We start from the raw sequence: 18,286 nt of genomic DNA on the forward strand, positions 1-18,286 counted from the left end.
CCATTGTGGCTACTCAGGGAGTGACCAGCCTCTCTCATTGCCTCTCAAATAAATAAAACAATTTAAAAATTGTGAAATTCATGCACATGAGGGGGGTCTTCAAGAAGTTCATGGAAAACATGCATCATGGAAAAAGCACAGATGGCTTCCTATGTTATATATGTGTACATGTGAACACGTTCAGCCTTCAAAGAGGAAGGCAGTTCTGACGCCTGCTACAATCCGAGTGAACCCCAAGGACCTGGTGCTCACAGAGGGACCAGAACCACGTGCTCTGCCTTCGTAAGGTGCCTGGAGTCAGCACACTTAGAAACAGGGTGGAGCCCAGGTTCCCGGATGCTGGCAGGAGGAAGGGCCAGGAAGCTCTTGTTTAATGGGTGTGGGATTCTCTCGGGGATGAGGAAAAACTACAGGGTCTGGATCGTGGTGATGGCCGCACAGCACTGTTAATAAAGGCAATGCACTGGATGCTCCAAGATGATTAATGCTGAATTTCATGCTACATATACTTGACCACCATAACAGTAATAAAAAGGAAGTGGGGGCAGAGGTTAGTGGCGCTGTGGGAGGGACAGCACCAGGGTCCTGGCGCCGCTGAGGATGGAGGAGGGGGCCCGCAGCTGAAGACAAGCTGAACCCCAGGAGAAGCAGCCCTGCTCACACCTGCAGGTAATCCAGCCTGGCTCATTCTCCATTCAGACCTGCAGAGGTGTTAACATAATAAATGTGCCCCTGGCGCTGAAGCCGATTTGGTTTTGTTCTGCTTTCAACTAGCTTACCTAACACTGCAGAGGCCTGGGGCAAAAACCACAAGTTAAGGGCTTCTGTGGGGTTGCCAGGGGTGGCTGGTGCCCTGAATAAAAAAGCCAGATAAAGCCAGAACAGCGAGAAGCCTGGAGCTCATCGCCCAATCACCGAGCGACACACAAACACTGGTCCCACACCCACCCAAACATGCACCCAGGCAAGTGCCCCTGTTTATCCGGCAATCCCACCCAAGGGCCACGTTCCACGGGGCCACACGCACAGTATGATTTTGGCTGTGTCTGCAATCAAAAATAACAATACATGGGCAACTTGTCGTTTTCAAAATCCGGCTTCCAAGTTTTCTCTTGCAGCATGTCCAGCCCGAGGAACGAGGGCCAGTGCAGAATAGCTGAGCTGCCGTGGGAACCAGCAGTGCGGTCCAGGCTGGAGGGTGCACCTGTCGCCTGCGCGGCTATGTCGGCGCCCTCCCTCCAGGCCGCGGCCTCAGCCCTCCCCGCAAGGTCTATTTATATCGTTCGGCGGCACAGGCCCATATTGGGCAGTGTGGTCAGCAGGCCTGCGCCCTACCTGGCCTTGAGCGCCCGGCGGCGCCATCGTGGGCAGCCCTGTGGAGCGAGTGGGGCCGCACCTCAAGCCGGGGCGGAGCACTGTAAGTAGGGGCCCGGGCCGATACCCGCGCCCTCCCAGCCCCCGAGCCCGTGCCCGGGCCACCTCCTGTCCCTGGTGTCCAAAGGCGCTCCCCTGGGGAGGCCGCGGGCGTCAGAGGCGCTTCCTCCCTCCCTCGGGTCCCCTCCTCCCTGTGGCAAGCTCCGGACACCTGTCCCCTCTCAAAGGTGGAGACACTGCTGCCTTCCTGTTCCTGGCGTCTTCCTGGAACCCGCAAGGGGGCCTGGCAGTTAAAAAACGGTTCCTTTAAGTTCAGTAAACACGGGACGTCTCCCTGGGCAACTCTCCACTGTAAAGCCGGGAACATAATTGCCCTGCAGTTCCCCGCAGGATGTGGAGAGGAACTAATGAGCTGTAAGGCGTCTCGGAGCACTTTCAAAGTGGAAAGCCTGCGAGAATGCAAAACATCGTGAGCTTGAAGGGCGGGGGAGGGAGGAGGACTGCCAGCCGGGGATGAGTGCTTCCGCAGTCTGCCACCCCAGGGGAAAGCCTGGGGGCTACCTGGGGGGGGGGGGCGGCTGTCTGCAGAGCCATCTCCTACCAGCATCTGCAAAGACAGGACTGGAGCAGGATGATGACCCTGGAACCTGCTGAGGGTGGGATGCAGGGGGTCCAGGAGGGCTTGGAAACTCACCTGCAGGGATTGCAGGTGGGGGTGGGGGTGGGGTGGGGGTAGGGGTGGGAGAAACAACAGCTTATGAATCACAAATGCTGGAATGTTTCAGCTTTGCATAGTGACAAATAACTGACCAGAAAAGAAAAAGGAAAAAAAAAACCCTCTGGGGCCTTTGCTGTGGCATAGGTAATAGGTTAAGCCTGCAGCGCCAGCATCTCATACAGGCACTGGTGGGAGTCCCAGCTGCTCCACTTCCCATCCAACTCCCTGCTTAATGGGCCTGGGAAAGCAGCAGCAGATGGCTCAGGTCCTTGGACCCCTGCACCCACGTGGGAGACCTGTATGAAGCTCCCGGCTCCTGGCTCCCGCCTGAGCCATTGCAGCCATTTGGGGAGTGAACCAGAGGATGGAAGATCTCTCTCTCCCTCCCTGTCTCTGTAACTCTGCCTTTCAAATAATTAAAAATATAAAGAGAAAAGAAAGAACCATCGGGGCAGCCAGCTCATGAGCTCTGGCGTGAGGGAAGCAGAAACAGGCCGGGGCTTCCCGTGCTCCCTGAGGACAAAGGCTGACGCCCAGACAGCAGGGGAGGGCTGAGGTCTGGGAGTTCCTGTGTAGGGCAGGAGAGGCAGGTGGGTGTATCCTACTGCACCCAGCTGCAGTCAAGGGAATGACGGGATGATTCATTAGACTTGGCCCAAAGATGAGCAACTTGGAGCATTAAACATCACTTTCCTAGGCAGAGGAATAATCTTCAGGATACTGCTTTATTAAGTTTATGTTAGACCAACATGGAGAAAAAGTTATGAATTTGTAATTTAGGACTAAACAAAGCCTTAATATAATTGAACAAACCATACTGAGCATCTCTTATGTGCCAGGTATCATTCTTTAAAAAAAAAAGTTATTTATTTAAAAGGCAGTTGATGGAAAGTGAAGGAGAAAGAGAAATATTGATCTTCCATCTACTGATTCATTCCCTAAATGTCCTCAGTAGCTGAGACTAGGCCAGGAGGAAGCCAGAAGCTCCATCTGGGTCTCCCATGTGGGTGGCAGGGACCCAAGTGCTTGGGCCATCACCTACTGCCCTCCCCCCCAGCACACTAGCAGGAAGCTGGATTGCAAGTGTAGAGTAGCAGGGACTCGAACCAGGCATTCTTAGATGGGATGCAGGTGTCTCAAGTCTTAGCTTTACCCTCTGTGCCACAGCACGCACCCGCAGGTATCATTCTTATCAGACCAGGCTGGCAGATTGGTAGGCCAAGTTGTGGTTTCCACATGCATGGGGAAGAGGGACATTCTGACAGAGAACAGCAGGTGGATGGGCGTCAGATTCACTAGTGGCCCAGCTGAAAACAGGCCGGGAGAGGAGAGAGGAGAGGGCAGAGGTGCCGGATGGTGCGGTCTCCTGGAGTCTGGGTAGAGGGTTGGAAAGAGGCACAGTGTTTTTCAAAACGTGGAGTAATCATGTGGCCCACGGCAATCACCAGCTTATAAGAGGGCTTTGTTCTCTGGCTAGGACACTGTCTGATCTAGAATGTTCATGGTCCTTGGCTTGCTAGGCAAAGTCACTGGAATTTTGGAGTCCTGCCCCAGTTCTCCAGTCTTCGGTTTTTCCCAAAAGAAACCAAGGCTGTGGTGTGGATCCGCTCTATCACCACGGTGACCCCCGTCCCCACACCGCTCACCTCTGTGGGAGCAAGTGCACGCCCGTCAGGGATCCAGAAACTCCTTCTCCCACCCAAACAGGGGCGGGAACAGCGCCTGCCTCTCCTCACACACGCTGATGCCAGGGAAATTACGAATGAGCGAGGGTCCAAGGCAGCTCCCCTGCACACTGAATAAGGGGGTGGAAGTCTCTGTATCATCCCGTCACTCATCACGTGGCTGCCGACACTGCAGCGTGCTAAAACACAAATTCGGAATGCATGTTCTCTCTCTCTCTCCATGCATAGACGGATAAACAGATACCTCTATCAGAGATATATTTTAGTCATTGGAATATATACATTATATATTATTCATATATTATATATATCAGATATATGTTTTATTCATTGGCTATATATTCATTGGAATATATATATCTGATATGCCTGTTAGGTAATGCACAGACATGGTTTTCAATGTGAGTTAGGTCTTCAGAAACTTTGAAAGACTTTAGTGTTAATATGGTCTCCTACTTTTAGCTCACTTTGTGCAATGTTTAACACATGCACCCCAGCATAAGGAGTGAGACGGAATGTGCTGGACTCCTGTGTTACACAGGTGAAGCCCCTCGTCACCCACCAGCTTGCATGCCGTCCCCCCGCCTGTCCCCTAAGGCCACTGCCATCCCAAAGACAAGGTCCACCCCTGCCACTTCTCTTCATGGTCCTCCACCACAGTACGCATTCTTAACAAATCATTTTTTAAACTTATTAAAACATAATCCCCAACCTAACAAAAGCTCCAGAAAGCATACAAAAAGCTCCCCCATCCCTCTGCTGACTGCCCAAGGGTTTCTATCTGCATTGTCAGAGTGGATCAGCTGTTCACTCTGTATCGCACTGCCTGTGTCTAGTCTACCACACGTCCTGTCTGTGGGACCCACTCATGTTGAAACACAGTTTCCATTCAGTTCTGCTGTGCCCTGGGCTCTTGGGCGCACAAACACGCCACAGTCTGTTTGTCCTCCCATTAATGGATATTGAGGTTATTTCCAAATTTTTGCTATTACAGTGCTGTGAATTCAAACTAATGAAACAGTTTTTATGGAAAAGCATATTCCTGTGTCAGTCATTGTCTAGAAAAAGTGGCCAAAGACAATAAAATTAAACATCATCAAAGCAAAACATGAGTGGTTTAAGGAAACTGAAATTTTTGCACAATAAAATGTATAGAAGTTCACTTCTCAAAGCTGAGTATCATGGACATGGGTCCAACCGCACTTGGGATTTGCGAAGTAATTGGGCTTTATTCTCATGATTTATATTTATCCCTGCTACTCATTTTTCTTCATTATTATGGGTCCTGATATTATGAAGGCACCAGTTCAGTCTTGTATAAATTGGAGCAGAGAATCACTTCCCATTGATAGCACTGAGAACATTTATACATTTTGTTTTGCTGATGAAAGTAGAAAGTACTCCCGGCCTCATTGCAAGAAAAACAGTTGTTGTCAGCTTTCTTCATCTCCGAGCTGCGTCTGCAGCCGGTGATTTGTGTATGTACCGAAATATTTTTACATGACACGTGTTTGTACAGGTGACGGGCTGCTTCAGCTCTACAGAGAGAACTGCATATTGTACCTTCATGGCCTTATTTAGTTCTGCCAATTCTTCTCACGTAATCCTCAAAATGAATCCCAGCCAGGCATAGCAGCAAAGATGCTGCTTGGGACGCCTGTACCCCATACTGAGTGCCTGGTTCAAGTCCCAGCTTCCTGCTAATGCACACCCGGGAAGACACAGTGACGGCTCAGGTAGCTGTACCTCTGCCACCCACGTGGGAGACCTGGATTGAGTTCCGAGCCCCCGGCTTCCGCCTGGCCCAGCCCTGGCTGTTTTGGGCATTTGGGGAGTGAACCAGCAGAAGATGCAACAAATCCGCCCCCCTCTCACACACACTTCTCTCTCTGCCTTTCAAGTTAAATAGCTAATTTTAGAAAATGAATCCCAGGTGAGGATAGTGGAAGTTAAAGTTCAGATTGCCAGATAGTACAAGAGGGATTCAAACTCAGCAACCCAACCCAAAACTCCATGTTTCCAATCCTTGGAGCTACCCTGTGCTACAGACCTGTGAACTATTTATTTATTATTTCTTTATTGCACATGTGGATACCAAGGACTAGTCTCATTATTTACATATGTTGCTTCCATTTTATAGATGAATAAACCAAAGTTGAGAAAGGTTATATAATTTTAAGATTACAATAAGTAAGTGGCTGACCCGGAATTCAAACCCAGGGCTAGGTCCCTGCAAAATCCCCAGCTGCCAGGCCAGCGTCTTCTGTGCACCTTACACTACAAGAAACAGTGCTGCAAGTGGTTTTTAAGTGTGGTGCTCGCTTCAGTGCCTAGATATTTTCTCAGGACTTTCATGAACAGATCCCTTTGCTCTGTAAACCCACAGCAGTTAGAGTAGCCTCGGGGGTTGTACAAAAGGCCACTGGAAGAAAAAGATACTTGGTTAAGTGTTTGTGCCATTAAAATTATGTAATAAATAATCTTGAGAATGAATTATTTTTTAGAAGTTCTACTTTCTGTTGCTTATCGAAGTCAATGTTAGAGAGAAAGAGAGAGAGAGAAAGAGAGAAAATGCATCAAAGTATTTATTCAAGAAATTGGTCTGCAGATCTGCAGACAACCAGATGCCCTCAGTGAAGTAGCACCATTCTCCTCTCAGAACTCTTCACCTGGGTTTCGGCAGAGGTGGAGATCCAGCGCCCACATGGGATGCTGTCCCGCTTGTGATGTAGAAGATGGATTTATTTATGACATCAGAACTGGAGTTGGCAACCTGCTATTCTTGTATAGTCGATGACCCAAGAATGGCTTTTGTAATGGCAAGTGGATTTTAAAATCAAGAATCGTCTTTTCTGAGACGTGAGACTCTGACATGTGAAGAGACCTGAAATGGCAAGTCTCAACACCCGCACACATCTGACTGGAACATAGCCAGGCCTCTTTGTCTACATGTTGCGTGTGCAACAGCAGTGTTGGGTGGCGGCGGCAGGGACTACAGGGCTCAGAGCCTGCAAGATTTACGGTTTCCCGCCCTTGCACTTCAGCAGGTGGTTGCCAGGGCCGACCTTGAGTCAAACGGCATTGGGTTCAAGACTGAGTTCCGTCACCTGTAAAAGCCATTTAAGAAGAGAAACTCAGAAGACAAACGAGTGTGACTGTTGCCTTTTACCAAGGAGAAATGAGGATAAGTTGAGGCTTCTATGGCTCTCCTACTTGACAGTGTATAATAGAAATCTAAGAGTTTCACAAAAATGATACCGCATTAGACACCTTTAGAAATCTCGTGGAAAATGTGTTAGGAGAAAACTATGCATAGATTTCAAAAAAAATTTTTGCACCAAAATAAACACACCTTTTAATTTCACTTGTTCCACAAACTTTTTGAAGGACCCTCATATAATTATAATTAACTTAGGCAACTTTTCTCAATTTTCCTGCATATACCACTTCCACAAGTAAGGATTTTAAAAATATGAGAGGAATAGAGAGACACAGACAATGCTCCCATCCACAGGTGTACTCCCCGGGAGCCTGCGAGGCCCGGAGCTGGGAATGCCATGCAGGTCTCCCAACCGAGCGCCAGGAACCCCATTACTGCAGCCTTCACCACTGCCTGCCAGGTCTGCCTGAGCAGGAAGCTGGCGTGGGAGCTGCAGCCAGGCAAATGCAGGCGTCGTGACCTCCAGGCTCAACACCTGCCCTGAGTGAGCGTTCTTCATTACCACCCCCAACTCCAGTTCACGCTAGTTTAAAGAGCAAAGGGAACAGTTCGTCTCCCAAAGCTGAGTGATACAGATAGAAGGCGTCCTTCAAACTCCATTGCCCCGGCTCTCCTCCTTCCTGCCCTTGCTGGCTTTCAAAACAGGGCTGCAGCCATTCAGACCTCCCATCTGGACAACAGGGGCACAGCCCTGAGCTACACTCTCATTGGTTGATCTCAGCTCTCCCGCCTGTCCCTGGAATCCAGGGGAGCAACGAGGGAGTCGGTCCCACCCCAGGTGCACCAAGGGAAGACAGGTGGACACCGAGGGAACCCTGCCGCTGTCCCCTGGAGAGCTGTTTGTAAGATGCTACCCATCGTGTGCTTATGAAGAAAACAACCACATGGTTCACTTGTTCTTTCATTGTCCCTGAATAAATGTTACCTGTGTTTTTGTTAAAAATGACCTCGCCACCAGATAGCCCAACAAGATGTCATGGCTCTTCCTTCACAGACACGAAACCCCAGGGCTATGGGCTGAACACCTGGGTCCCCACATCTTAGCTGCCCCCAGGCACCCAGCACCAGAACTTTGGGAGCTGATGAGCTGGAATCAGCAGCAGCATGCCGGGCCATCTGGAGGCCACGCGTGGTCATCGAGCACTGTGAGGGCTGGTGTCCTCTGGGGTTCTTGTCTAAACGGACAAACGGAACGGGCGAGATCTTCGAATATTTCCTTACAAGAAGGCATCAGGCTTTTTGTCTCTGAGTAGCAGCTGTCACGTGTGATGCTGACTGATGTGTCTGCGTATAATGAAGCCTCCGTCTGTCACCTGACTGGGGCTGCTCCTAGTGTGTTACAGCAGAGTTCAGAAACAAAACCATCTCTTAATTACCCAAGACTGGATCGCCTTTGGACAAATGTGAAATACATAAATGCAAATGTTCATTTTTAACCATAAGCCCTCACCAACAAAGTCTTAAGCTATTAGTGAAATAAGACTGAGCCATTAATGCAAGGAAATCAGAAAGAGGGCTGGGCTCCTGTTTCAAGCATATGACTTCCAGCACTGACTAGTTATTATATCATTCTGCAAATTCCAGCACAGTCCTTTTTGTGTCTTACAATGCCATTATATAATTAAATATTCCTATCATGCATAACATTTGCTGCTTGAAATGAACTTTTAATTCAACACTCAGAAAAGTGCTATTTCTCATGAGATTTCTAATTCTTTACTGGGTTACAGAAATTTAGAAAATTCCTAACTTTTATAGCTGACAAATTTTGTGCTCATGTTATTGGACTTATTATAACTCCTTTTTTTAACGTTTATTTATACTTGTCTACTTGAAAGGCAGAGTTGGGGGAGGGGGAGAAGGAGAGAGAGAGAGAGAGAGGGAGTGTGTGTGAGTCTTCCACCTGCTGGGTCACTCCTCAAATGACTACAATAGCTGGGACTGGGCCACGCTGAAGCCAGGAGCCTCAACCGCAATCTGGTTCTCCCCCATGGGTGGCAAGGACCCCAATTACTGGGCCATCATCCACAGCCCTCAAGGTGCATGATGAGGAACCTGGATTGGAAGCAGAGCATCCAGAACTGGAACTGGCACTCAATCTAGTACGTGGGCCAAGTATATGTACACAGTGTATGTCCCAGAGGCAGCTTCACCTGCTGTGCCACAGAGCCTTTCCTAAGCTCTCCTTTTTCAACTCCCAATACTAACATTTCTTCCATCAATTTATCGTTTACTTATTTGAGAAGAGGATGAGAGAGAGAGAACAAGAGATCCCACCTGCTGGTTTACTCCTCAAAGGCCCACAATGACCAGGGGGCTGCAGCTGGGAGCCAGCAACTCAATCCAGGTTTCCCACAGGAGCGGGTGGCAGGAGCCCAGCCATGAGCCAACTGCATAACAGGAAGCTGCACTCGGAAGCCAGAGCTGGGACTCAAACCCAGAAGCTGCACCTGGGAGTCGAGCATCTCAGCCACTGGGCTAAACACCTGCTCCATCCGTGTCCCTTCTTCTTGCAGGCACCTTAGAACCACGCAAGAGCAAGAAAAGCGGCAGAGACTTGAGGGCCTCCCCGCACATCCGGGGAAGTCCTGCTTTCAGTCAGAGCAGCTGATTAACTTCCTTGAAAGCCCCTGCCTCCAACCCCTAGGAAGGTGAGGACGCCATAGCCATCTCGAGAGACCAAATTAGACCAGGGCGTCTTAGGGCAAGAAGGGACTGGGTCTGTGCCACTGTGATGAAGGGAGTCAAGGAAAGCTGAGCAAGGGAGAAAGAGCGAGACGCTGGCCCTGTGCGTCTCCTGAGCCGAGGATGTAGTTGTAGGGCAACTGTCGTCAAGTCTCAGGTCAGCAGACATCTGGTTGTGATCCCAAAGCTTAGGGGAGATGATCTTGGCGTGCTGCTCGGTTTGGGCAGGCTTTTCTTGCCCTCAGTCTTCCCACCTCCCCAGGGCGCACCCTGAATGGCCTCCATCATGCATCTGTGGACTGGCCACCCTAATATTTGGGTGCATTGTCGGAGGGTGTGCACAATCCTTTAGGGCAATGCACGTCTCCTGGGAAATATTGGTGATGGGCGCCCTGCACCCCCAACCTGCCATCAGCCACACCCCACTGAAAATGGAACCCCGCACCGCACCCATCTTTTCTCTCTTCCTTCCCACTGGGAGGTATGAATTCCCAGCCTTCAAAAATCTGTGCTACTAATTAGGAAAACACCGTGTTGGCAGTTAATAATTTACTATTTACATGACCAAACACCTCATTTTCAAAGGTGGTTGCCTTCAACTGCTTTGTTTGGAAGGAACATGTAGTTATGAATACTTGTTAGAACTACCGCTGCATATTTAGATTATAGAGGATTTTTCCTAGAACACTGCTTCTTTTCTTTCCCTCAGGAATGTTCCCTGGCATCTGTGCTGTTTTGTGGTGATCAGACATGCTCAGAGCCCCTCCGGACTCAGGCTGAACTTAAAGACGACAGACTGAGAAAGCTCAGAGTGCATGATGGAGTGCAAGACTGAGGGAAAAGAAAAACAGCAGCACAGCCTGAGCCTACTGACCAAAATCCAGAGCATGAAGGAATTAGCAGAAATGATTGACGTCGTACTCATAGCGGAAGAGGAGAAATTCCCTTGCCACAGGCTGGTCCTGGCTGCCTTCAGCCCTTATTTCAAGGCGATGTTCACCTGCGGACTACTTGAATGCACTCAGCAGGAAGTGGTCCTCTATGACATCACGGCAGAAAGTGTGTCGGTGATACTGAACTACATGTACAGTGCGGCCCTGGAGATCAACCACGCCAACGTGCAGACGGTAGCCATGGCCGCCTACTTCATGCAGATGGAGGAAGTCTTCAGCGTGTGTCAGAGGTACATGATGGACCACATGGATGCCTCCAACTGTGTAGGTATCTATTATTTTGCAAAGCAGATCGGAGCTGAGGAGTTATCCGATCAGTCAAAGAGATACCTGTATCAGCACTTTGCCGAGGTGAGCTTACACGAAGAAATACTGGACGTCGAAGTGCACCAGTTTCTGACGCTCATTAAATCAGATGACCTTAACATATCCAGAGAGGAGAGCATTCTGGATTTGGTTCTGAGATGGGTCAATCATAACCGGGAACTGCGCACGGAGCACCTCGTTGAGCTTTTGAAGCAAGTCAGACTGGAACTTGTAAACCCTTCTTTTTTAAGACAGGCCCTTAAGAGGAATACAATGCTCCTATGTGATGCAGGTTGTATTGACATCATTCAGAATGCATTCAAAGCCATCAAGACGCCCCAGCAGCACGCGCTAAACCTCCGCTACGGCATGGAGACCACCAGCCTTCTGCTTTGCATTGGCAACAACTCCTCAGGGATCAGATCAAGACACAGGAGCTATGGGGATGCCAGTTTCTGTTACGATCCGGTGTCTCGGAAGACCTATTTCATCTCCTCTCCCAAGTATGGGGAGGGTTTAGGCACCGTGTGCGCGGGTGTCGTCCTGGAGAATAACACGATCGTCGTGGCTGGAGAAGCGAGTGCCTCCAGACTCTCTAGACAAAGGAACAAGAACATTGAAATCTACAGGTATGTATCCAGGAACAAGTGAGTCCCTTTCTCACACCCATACCTCGAAGATATGTCCGACCTCCCTTGGTAGCGAGTATGGAGAATGCGGAGCCCCGGATGACCCCAGGCCGCGGTGGCTGCAGCTGGCCCTGAGCCACAGGGGTAGCGTCCATGCAGGACTGTCAGGGGTGGACCGCAGAGCCAGGACATGGGATCCGTACAGGAGGAGGATGCCGTGGCATCCTCCGGTCGGTGCCTCTCGTGGGATCCCTGCACTTGGTTAGGCGCCCTTCTTCCCATGTCAGGGCCTCCTGGCCAAGGCCCTCAGATTCTTTGGGTAGCTCTTTGGCTTTCTCATCAGGATAGCACATGATTAAACCATCAGAACACTTGTCAAAAATGAAATCCAGCCATGTCAAAAGTCTTTGACCCTTACACATCTACTTTTTGACCATTCTGAGGACCTTCTCTCCTTGCTTGTGTCCTGTGTCCAACCATTTGTCCCATGTTTCCCTTCCCATTCATCTGGCACTCAGCCAGGCTGTCTTCACTAACAAGCTGCTCCACAATGGTCAGAACCAGGGTCCAAGGAAGCAGTCATCCCACTATCTCCTCCACTAATGAAACTGTCAGCAAGGCAAGTGATGAAATTATTGCAAGCATTGCCTTGGGCTTAAATGAGATTTCTGCCTGATGTCTGGAGAGTTAAAATCTCCCAACACCACAGTCACTTCATTGCCAGTTTTGTGAAATGTATGAGAATTATGTATAATCCTGAGGTGCATTCCTACATGAGCGCACTTCAAAAAAGTGGTAGAGAAACACATTCCTAAAAGATAAGTTTAGGGAGCAGGTGTTCAGCCTCGCAGTTAGGATGCCTATGTCCCACGTGGACTACCTGGGTTCAAGTCTCAGCTCTGGTGCCTGATTCTAGCTTCCTGCTAATGTGGACCCTGGAAGGCAGCAGAAAGCTCAAGTAACTGGGTTCCTGGAATCCTCCTGGGAGACCTGGATTGAGGTCTAGTTCCTGACTTTGGCCCGGCCCAACCCAACCCTAACCATTAGAGGCCTTGGAGGAGTGAGTCAGCAGATGGAAGATCTCTGTTGGTTGGCTGTCTACTTATCTCTCTCTCTCTCTCTGCCTCTCCAATAAATGTTTAAATAAAAAGTAAAACATGTTTGTTTTGGTGCAAAAAATTGTAAAGTCCATGCATGGTTTCTTGATGATGCACATTTTTCACATACTTTTTGGAGACGTGTCCTCTGCATGGATGTCAACATTTTTTTGCGCCAACACAAGACTATCTTTTCATTCCATTTGCCACACACTTTTGTAGAATGCTGACCCATTTCTTCTTGACTTGAAAGCTGAAGGAGACTAGAAGTCCGCTGGGCTGTGTCTTTTCAGTACGCTGTACCTCTCCCTCTGCTTTGTTCACCTGCCGCTCGCTGGCACATGAGCGCCTGAGGATGCAGGAACTGCCTGAACTGCCGACCTCCGTTAACACCGAACGCTCCGGTCACTGTGGCTCCTTGTTATGTCAAATCCACTTTTCTTAACAATAAGTTTTTTAGTTTTATCTGAGCATTTTCTCTCCCCAATTTCAGTTCTAAATTTAAAACCAAAATCAGCCTGGCAAGTCACCCAGCAAACCTATACTCCCCAGCCTTCACAGAATGTATTTCAGTCTTAGCCTATTTTCTTAAACTGCGGCTCAGAAAACCAAAACCCATTATTTAGTTCTATTTATATACATTCATTCAGTTGGCTTTATTTCATGAGCCCCCACAAAAGGCAACCAATCAGCCCTTCTCTTCTAAAATCCATACAATTAAAAACACTGGTGAAGGGAGTGGGCATTTAGCCTCCCAGTTAAGACACCAGTGTCCCAACCAGAGTACCGGGCTCTAGCTTTTGTTTCCAGCTTCCTGATAATGTGGACTGCAGGAGGCAGCAGTGATGGCTCAAGGCAGTGCCTGCCACCCACATGGGAGACTTGGTCTGCATTCCCAGCTCCCAGCTTCAGCCACAGCCCCAGCCCAGCCCAGCCCGCCTGTCTCAGGCATCTGGGGAATGACCCAGTGGAATCTCTCTCTCTCTTCCTCTCCCCGCCTCCCTCCCTCTCGAATAATTAAGTAAATAAACAATAGTGGTAAAATATCACCCGTGATTCCAGGACTTGGTTTGCTGTCTAGAATTACATAGAAGGCAGCCATCATAAATCTGGATAGAATTCTGCATGCAGATGGGACGACCCAGGCGTTATCCCGAAGAGGAGAGCACACCTTCCCACTTCGCTGCCAAGCCTGGGGTAAAATCTCACCTCATGAAGAACGGAGGTTTGGCCTGGAACCATGAGGAAAAACTCCTGTAACATGATTAACTGTCACACAATTAGCACAAGATAAGTAGTCTACACTTAATTCATTCCGTACAAATCCCTATATCAAAATCTCTTCATTTGGTTCCAAACAGAGTAACTTTTTTGTCTTACTTGCCCTGTTTTCCTGATGTTTGTGCTTTGTTAGTTTTGAGTTCAGGTATACTTTCTGGGACATCTTAACTTCAGGACTTTTATCCCACTGTCCCAGTGAGCACTTCACTTCGTCTCACACTCATCATTGAGTCGGGACAACCGAAAGCCACCAATTCACAGATGCAAGGACTGTGTCATGTTCTACTCACAGGTGCGGGGACTGTGTCATGTTCTACTACCCCACCCCCAACACAGACCATCAGTTAGTGTGCTGGGCTCCAGAGCACACTGCAAGAACAGATACCCTGGCGGCCCTACCTCCCAAGGGTCGTCTTAGACGATATAACTATTCATGAAATAAATTACCAAAATTACCATATCTATTCAATTACAATAGGCGTTAAATGCCCAGTAGGCATCTACAAGTGAGTTTTCATACAGTGTTCTTGACCCAGTTTTAAGCCAGTAAGAATTACAACAATCTTAAAACTCTGCATCTCCTACATTATCCAGTTAGAAATTCTGAACTGGAGAGACTTTCAGGTCCCCGGCCCTAAAGCTATTTTTTTACTGCACTATTAAAGTGATGATACGTCTCTTGCACACAGAATAAGGCATTGGAAATTTTTTTTTAATTCATTCTTCTTTCATGGTAAAACTGTAGATGATTTGCTTAAAACCTTTACCATGTGCTCTTGGTTTTTGCAGAATTAGCAAACAAATGCTAGTCTTGGATAATGTTTACTTTTTCCATGTGTGATTTTGTTACCGGTGAATGGCAGGGTTCTTGTCTTCACACAAGAAAGAATTCAGGCGTGAGACAGAGAGCAGTGGGAAGTAAAGTAGCAAAGTTTATTAGTTAAGGGACATCCGTAAGAACGGATGGGCACCTCTCCAGACAGGACCTGAGAGAGAGCGCCCAGTCGCTCGGACGGGGGGAGAGCGGGGTTACATGGCTGAGTGGAGAGATTACACCTGGGCAGGCCAGGCAGGCAGCTCAGCAGAGAGGCAGAGGGCTGCACGCAGTCTGGTTGAGGCTGGGGGTTTTTAAGGAGATGGGTCTTTGTATTCATACATCTCCTCCTGAAACAAAAGACTTTATGGATGTAAATACTAAAAAACTCCTGAGTTTTCCCCCTGAAGGTATCAGACAGAAGGAAGCCTGGTTGGCGCCACCCTGAGTTAGAGGAAGGGTGAGCAAGACCCCCTGGAGAATCAGGATGGGAGCAGGGTATTTGAAATGCAGATACTGGGCTACATCTGGAAGATTATCAGGCAGAAGGGGCAGGGACCCCCACCTGGCAGGTTATCCGGTAGAAGGGGGCAGGGCAGGATGCAAATACTGGGCTGCCCCTGAAACATTATCCGGATGACTTTAAGATGCATATGCTGGACATAGACATCTTCTCTTTAGGGCTTTGTCACACACACATAAGCTCATATCTGACTTCCTACCCAACAATTTTTCTAGCATTCTCCAGAGAGGTGTGGTTAATCATTTTTAAGTACATTATATTTTGTTCTTCAGTCTGAGAGAGAGAGAGAAAGGCAAACTTATACCACTGTGTTGCATCAAAAGCCTTAGTATTTCTGGGGTCGGTGGTTTTCAGGTCGATGCTAATGCCAGTTTCTCTCTCCCTCTCTCTCTCCCTCTCTCTCACTTACAGGTATCATGACAGAGGAAACCAGTTTTGGGAAAAGCTGTGCACAGCCGAATATCGAGAGCTCTACGCCCTGGGCAGCGTCGGTAACGACCTGTATGTCATAGGAGGGCAGATGAAAGTTAAAAACCAGTATCTGATCAGCAACTGCGTTGATAAGTACTCGGCGGACCGCGCCGCCTGGAGGAGGGTGGCTCCCCTGCCCCTGGTGCTGGCGTGTCACGCGGCGGTGGCCCTGAAGGAGAAGCTGTACGTGATCGGCGGCTGGACCCCGCAGGTGAAGCGGCTGCGGGACGGGGCTGCGGGCGTCCGTGTGGCGGGAGGCTCTAAGGGGTGGAGGCGGGTCGGGTGTGTGCAGGTGTGCGGGGAGCAGGCTGCGGGGGAGGCGGGACGCCGGCTCCACTTCAGCAGCCGTGCGACCAGGCACAAGCCACTCTCGAGCCTTGCACACATTCAAAATCCTTCCCCTGGGTGGGAAACCCGAAAACCGACCCCACGAAGCGCGGGCGTCGGCAGAGAGGAGCCCGAACATGGCGGCCGCGGAGCCCACGCGGCCTCTGCTCGCGGGCGCCCCCGCGCGGCCGGCCCCGCGGCTGCTCGCTGCGCCGGCCGTCCAGGCTCCGCAGTGCACATTAACCTAACCTAACCTAACCTGACCTAACACACGGGGAATTTACAATCAGTCTCTTTTTTTGCCTATATTATCTCCTTTCTTCAGATTTGCTTCATGATAACACTAATACATTCTCATTCATTTCATAAGCTCGGCTTTGCCGCTGAGAGTGTATCATATCTGTTTTTAAAAACTCAGAATTTTGCCACGGAGAATATATCCTACGTGTTTTAAAAACTCAGAGTTCAAGTAGATTTTTTTATTTGTGATATCTATCCAAAAAAGGTGTGGATTTCATCACAGCTAGTACAGAAACCTGACAAATTCTTTGCAATTAAATTTTTTCAAGACCATTATTTAGTTAGTTTTGCAAGAGTAAGTTCCAAAGACAATTTATAAGCTTTGTGGTTTTTTTACTAAAATAAGAATTGCTTAAATTAAAAGAATGGAAAACTGAAACCATAAGGTAAATATTTGTTAATTGATAGCATGTGAACACTTAGAGCCTAACAAGGGCTTTTGCTACTGATCTGAGTACTGATACAACACAGTAAGTACAAGATAGCATAGTGCTGTGAGCAGACCCGAGTGATAACCTGGCACATTTAAAGTAAACTAAAATTAACTGTGTGCAATGTTCATAATTATTTATCTTTGACTTTTCAAGTTTATTAACCAGTTAGTTTTATTTACTTGAACGGCTCAGCTGTCCTGTGCACTGGGTCACCCACACCCTGAATGCGCACAGTAACAGGGGTGGGCCAGCCGGGAGGCAGGAATCTTGAACTCAGTCCTGGTCTCCCACGTGGCTGGCAGGAACCCCGCTGTCTGAATCATCATCCGCTGTCCCTCAGGGAGGGCATGACCAGGAGGCCGGAATCAGAGGCAGCGCCAGGACTGGCACCCACGCACGCCAGCCCGGGGTGAGGGCGCTGCGAATGGCACCAACCACAAAGCCAAGGCCTGCCCCTCATAACTGTTCCTTACTTGAACATTCACATCCCCAAAAAAGAGAAACTATGAACTCTTAATCCTTAGCTTGAAGTCAAATAAAGTTCCAGCCACACGTTATGCAAAAAACATTATTTAACCTGAAGTTTATGAGTAGGAGAAACCACTTGTTTTTGTGTAAGAATAAAGTTACTCAATTTGTTCTGTCTCTAAATCAAAAAATACTTAAGAAGTATATGAAATAACTTCAAATAAATTATATTAATTCATATATCTTGAAAACAGAATTTAGACCATTGATAGACAGGTCATCATTATGGTGTAAAAATAATTACTAAAACACTAAAATGTTCTTGCAAGTTCATTCCATATGAATTAGAAAAAAGAAAAAGAAAAATTGCTTATAAGTGATTCAAGTTAGTTTCTCATACTAAAATCCCCAACTATAAAGAGTGGTGAAATCAAATTATAGCTTGAATACTGGTCAAGAGAACTGGGTTTCATTTTTTTGAGACTTTACGAATGCATTATTAAAAAAAAAAAAAGGCAGCTGTCTCACCGCTAAGGTTACAGAGCTGTCGGCTCACCCCGCGCTGGCAGAGCAGAACTCCCCGACACTGGCTGTGTCCCCGCAGCCCCGCCTCTGGGTTGAGAGCCCTGCTGGCCGCGCCGATGCTCACACAGCTAAGAGGCTGCCGTGTCTCATTCAGATGGATCTTCCTGATGAAGAACCTGATCGACTAAGCAACAAACTCCTGCAGTACGACCCCAGCCAGGACCGGTGGCGAGAGCGGGCGCCCATGCAGTACTCCAAGTACCGCTTCAGCACGGCTGTGGTCAACGGCGAGCTCTACGTGTTGGGTAAGACGAGACCAGCTGGCGTTTTCCCCTACAGTCTCCCCTCCTCTTCCATCCCAGCTCAGATATACGCACGGCTGGCCGAACGCTGGCTTTCATTTCTTCTTTTCTAGAGCTCAAATAAGATTAAATGAAACTCTGACTTCCTACTGAGAGCAGTTACTGCTAGGGCAT

At 48.6% G+C, this 18,286-nt stretch overlaps 2 protein-coding genes across 6 annotated transcripts in view; one reads left to right on the forward strand and one right to left on the reverse strand.

Annotated features, from left to right (window-relative positions):
• Positions 1-18,286, reverse strand: part of LOC127492357 (uncharacterized) — a 112,053-nt gene that overhangs the window by 21,999 nt on the left and 71,768 nt on the right. The window contains exon 3 of one of the 4 annotated variants that reach the window (XR_016214414.1): positions 6,353-6,884. The exons of the other annotated variants lie outside the window; for them this stretch is intronic. The gene's annotated coding sequence lies outside the window, so the exon portion shown is untranslated. Of the gene's footprint in view, positions 1-6,352; positions 6,885-18,286 lie in introns of those variants that run through there. 4 annotated transcript variants of the gene reach the window in all.
• Positions 1,277-18,286, forward strand: part of KBTBD12 (kelch repeat and BTB domain containing 12) — a 64,907-nt gene continuing 47,897 nt past the window's right edge. Inside the window, exons 1-5 of one of the 2 annotated variants that reach the window (XM_070051012.2) lie at positions 1,295-1,417; positions 9,514-9,648; positions 10,392-11,570; positions 15,697-15,967; positions 17,965-18,115. In XM_070051012.2, coding sequence (XP_069907113.2) covers positions 10,498-11,570; positions 15,697-15,967; positions 17,965-18,115 — 1,495 coding nt within the window. In that variant the 5' untranslated portion in view covers positions 1,295-1,417; positions 9,514-9,648; positions 10,392-10,497. Of the gene's footprint in view, positions 1,418-9,513; positions 9,649-10,391; positions 11,571-15,696; positions 15,968-17,964; positions 18,116-18,286 lie in introns of both variants that reach the window. The other variant, XM_008260321.4, reaches the window with a different exon arrangement.

Source organism: Oryctolagus cuniculus, chromosome 10 (assembly GCF_051225735.1).
Source record: "Oryctolagus cuniculus isolate XC-2025 breed Fujian yellow rabbit chromosome 10, ASM5122573v1, whole genome shotgun sequence".
Lineage (NCBI taxonomy): Eukaryota > Metazoa > Chordata > Mammalia > Lagomorpha > Leporidae > Oryctolagus > Oryctolagus cuniculus.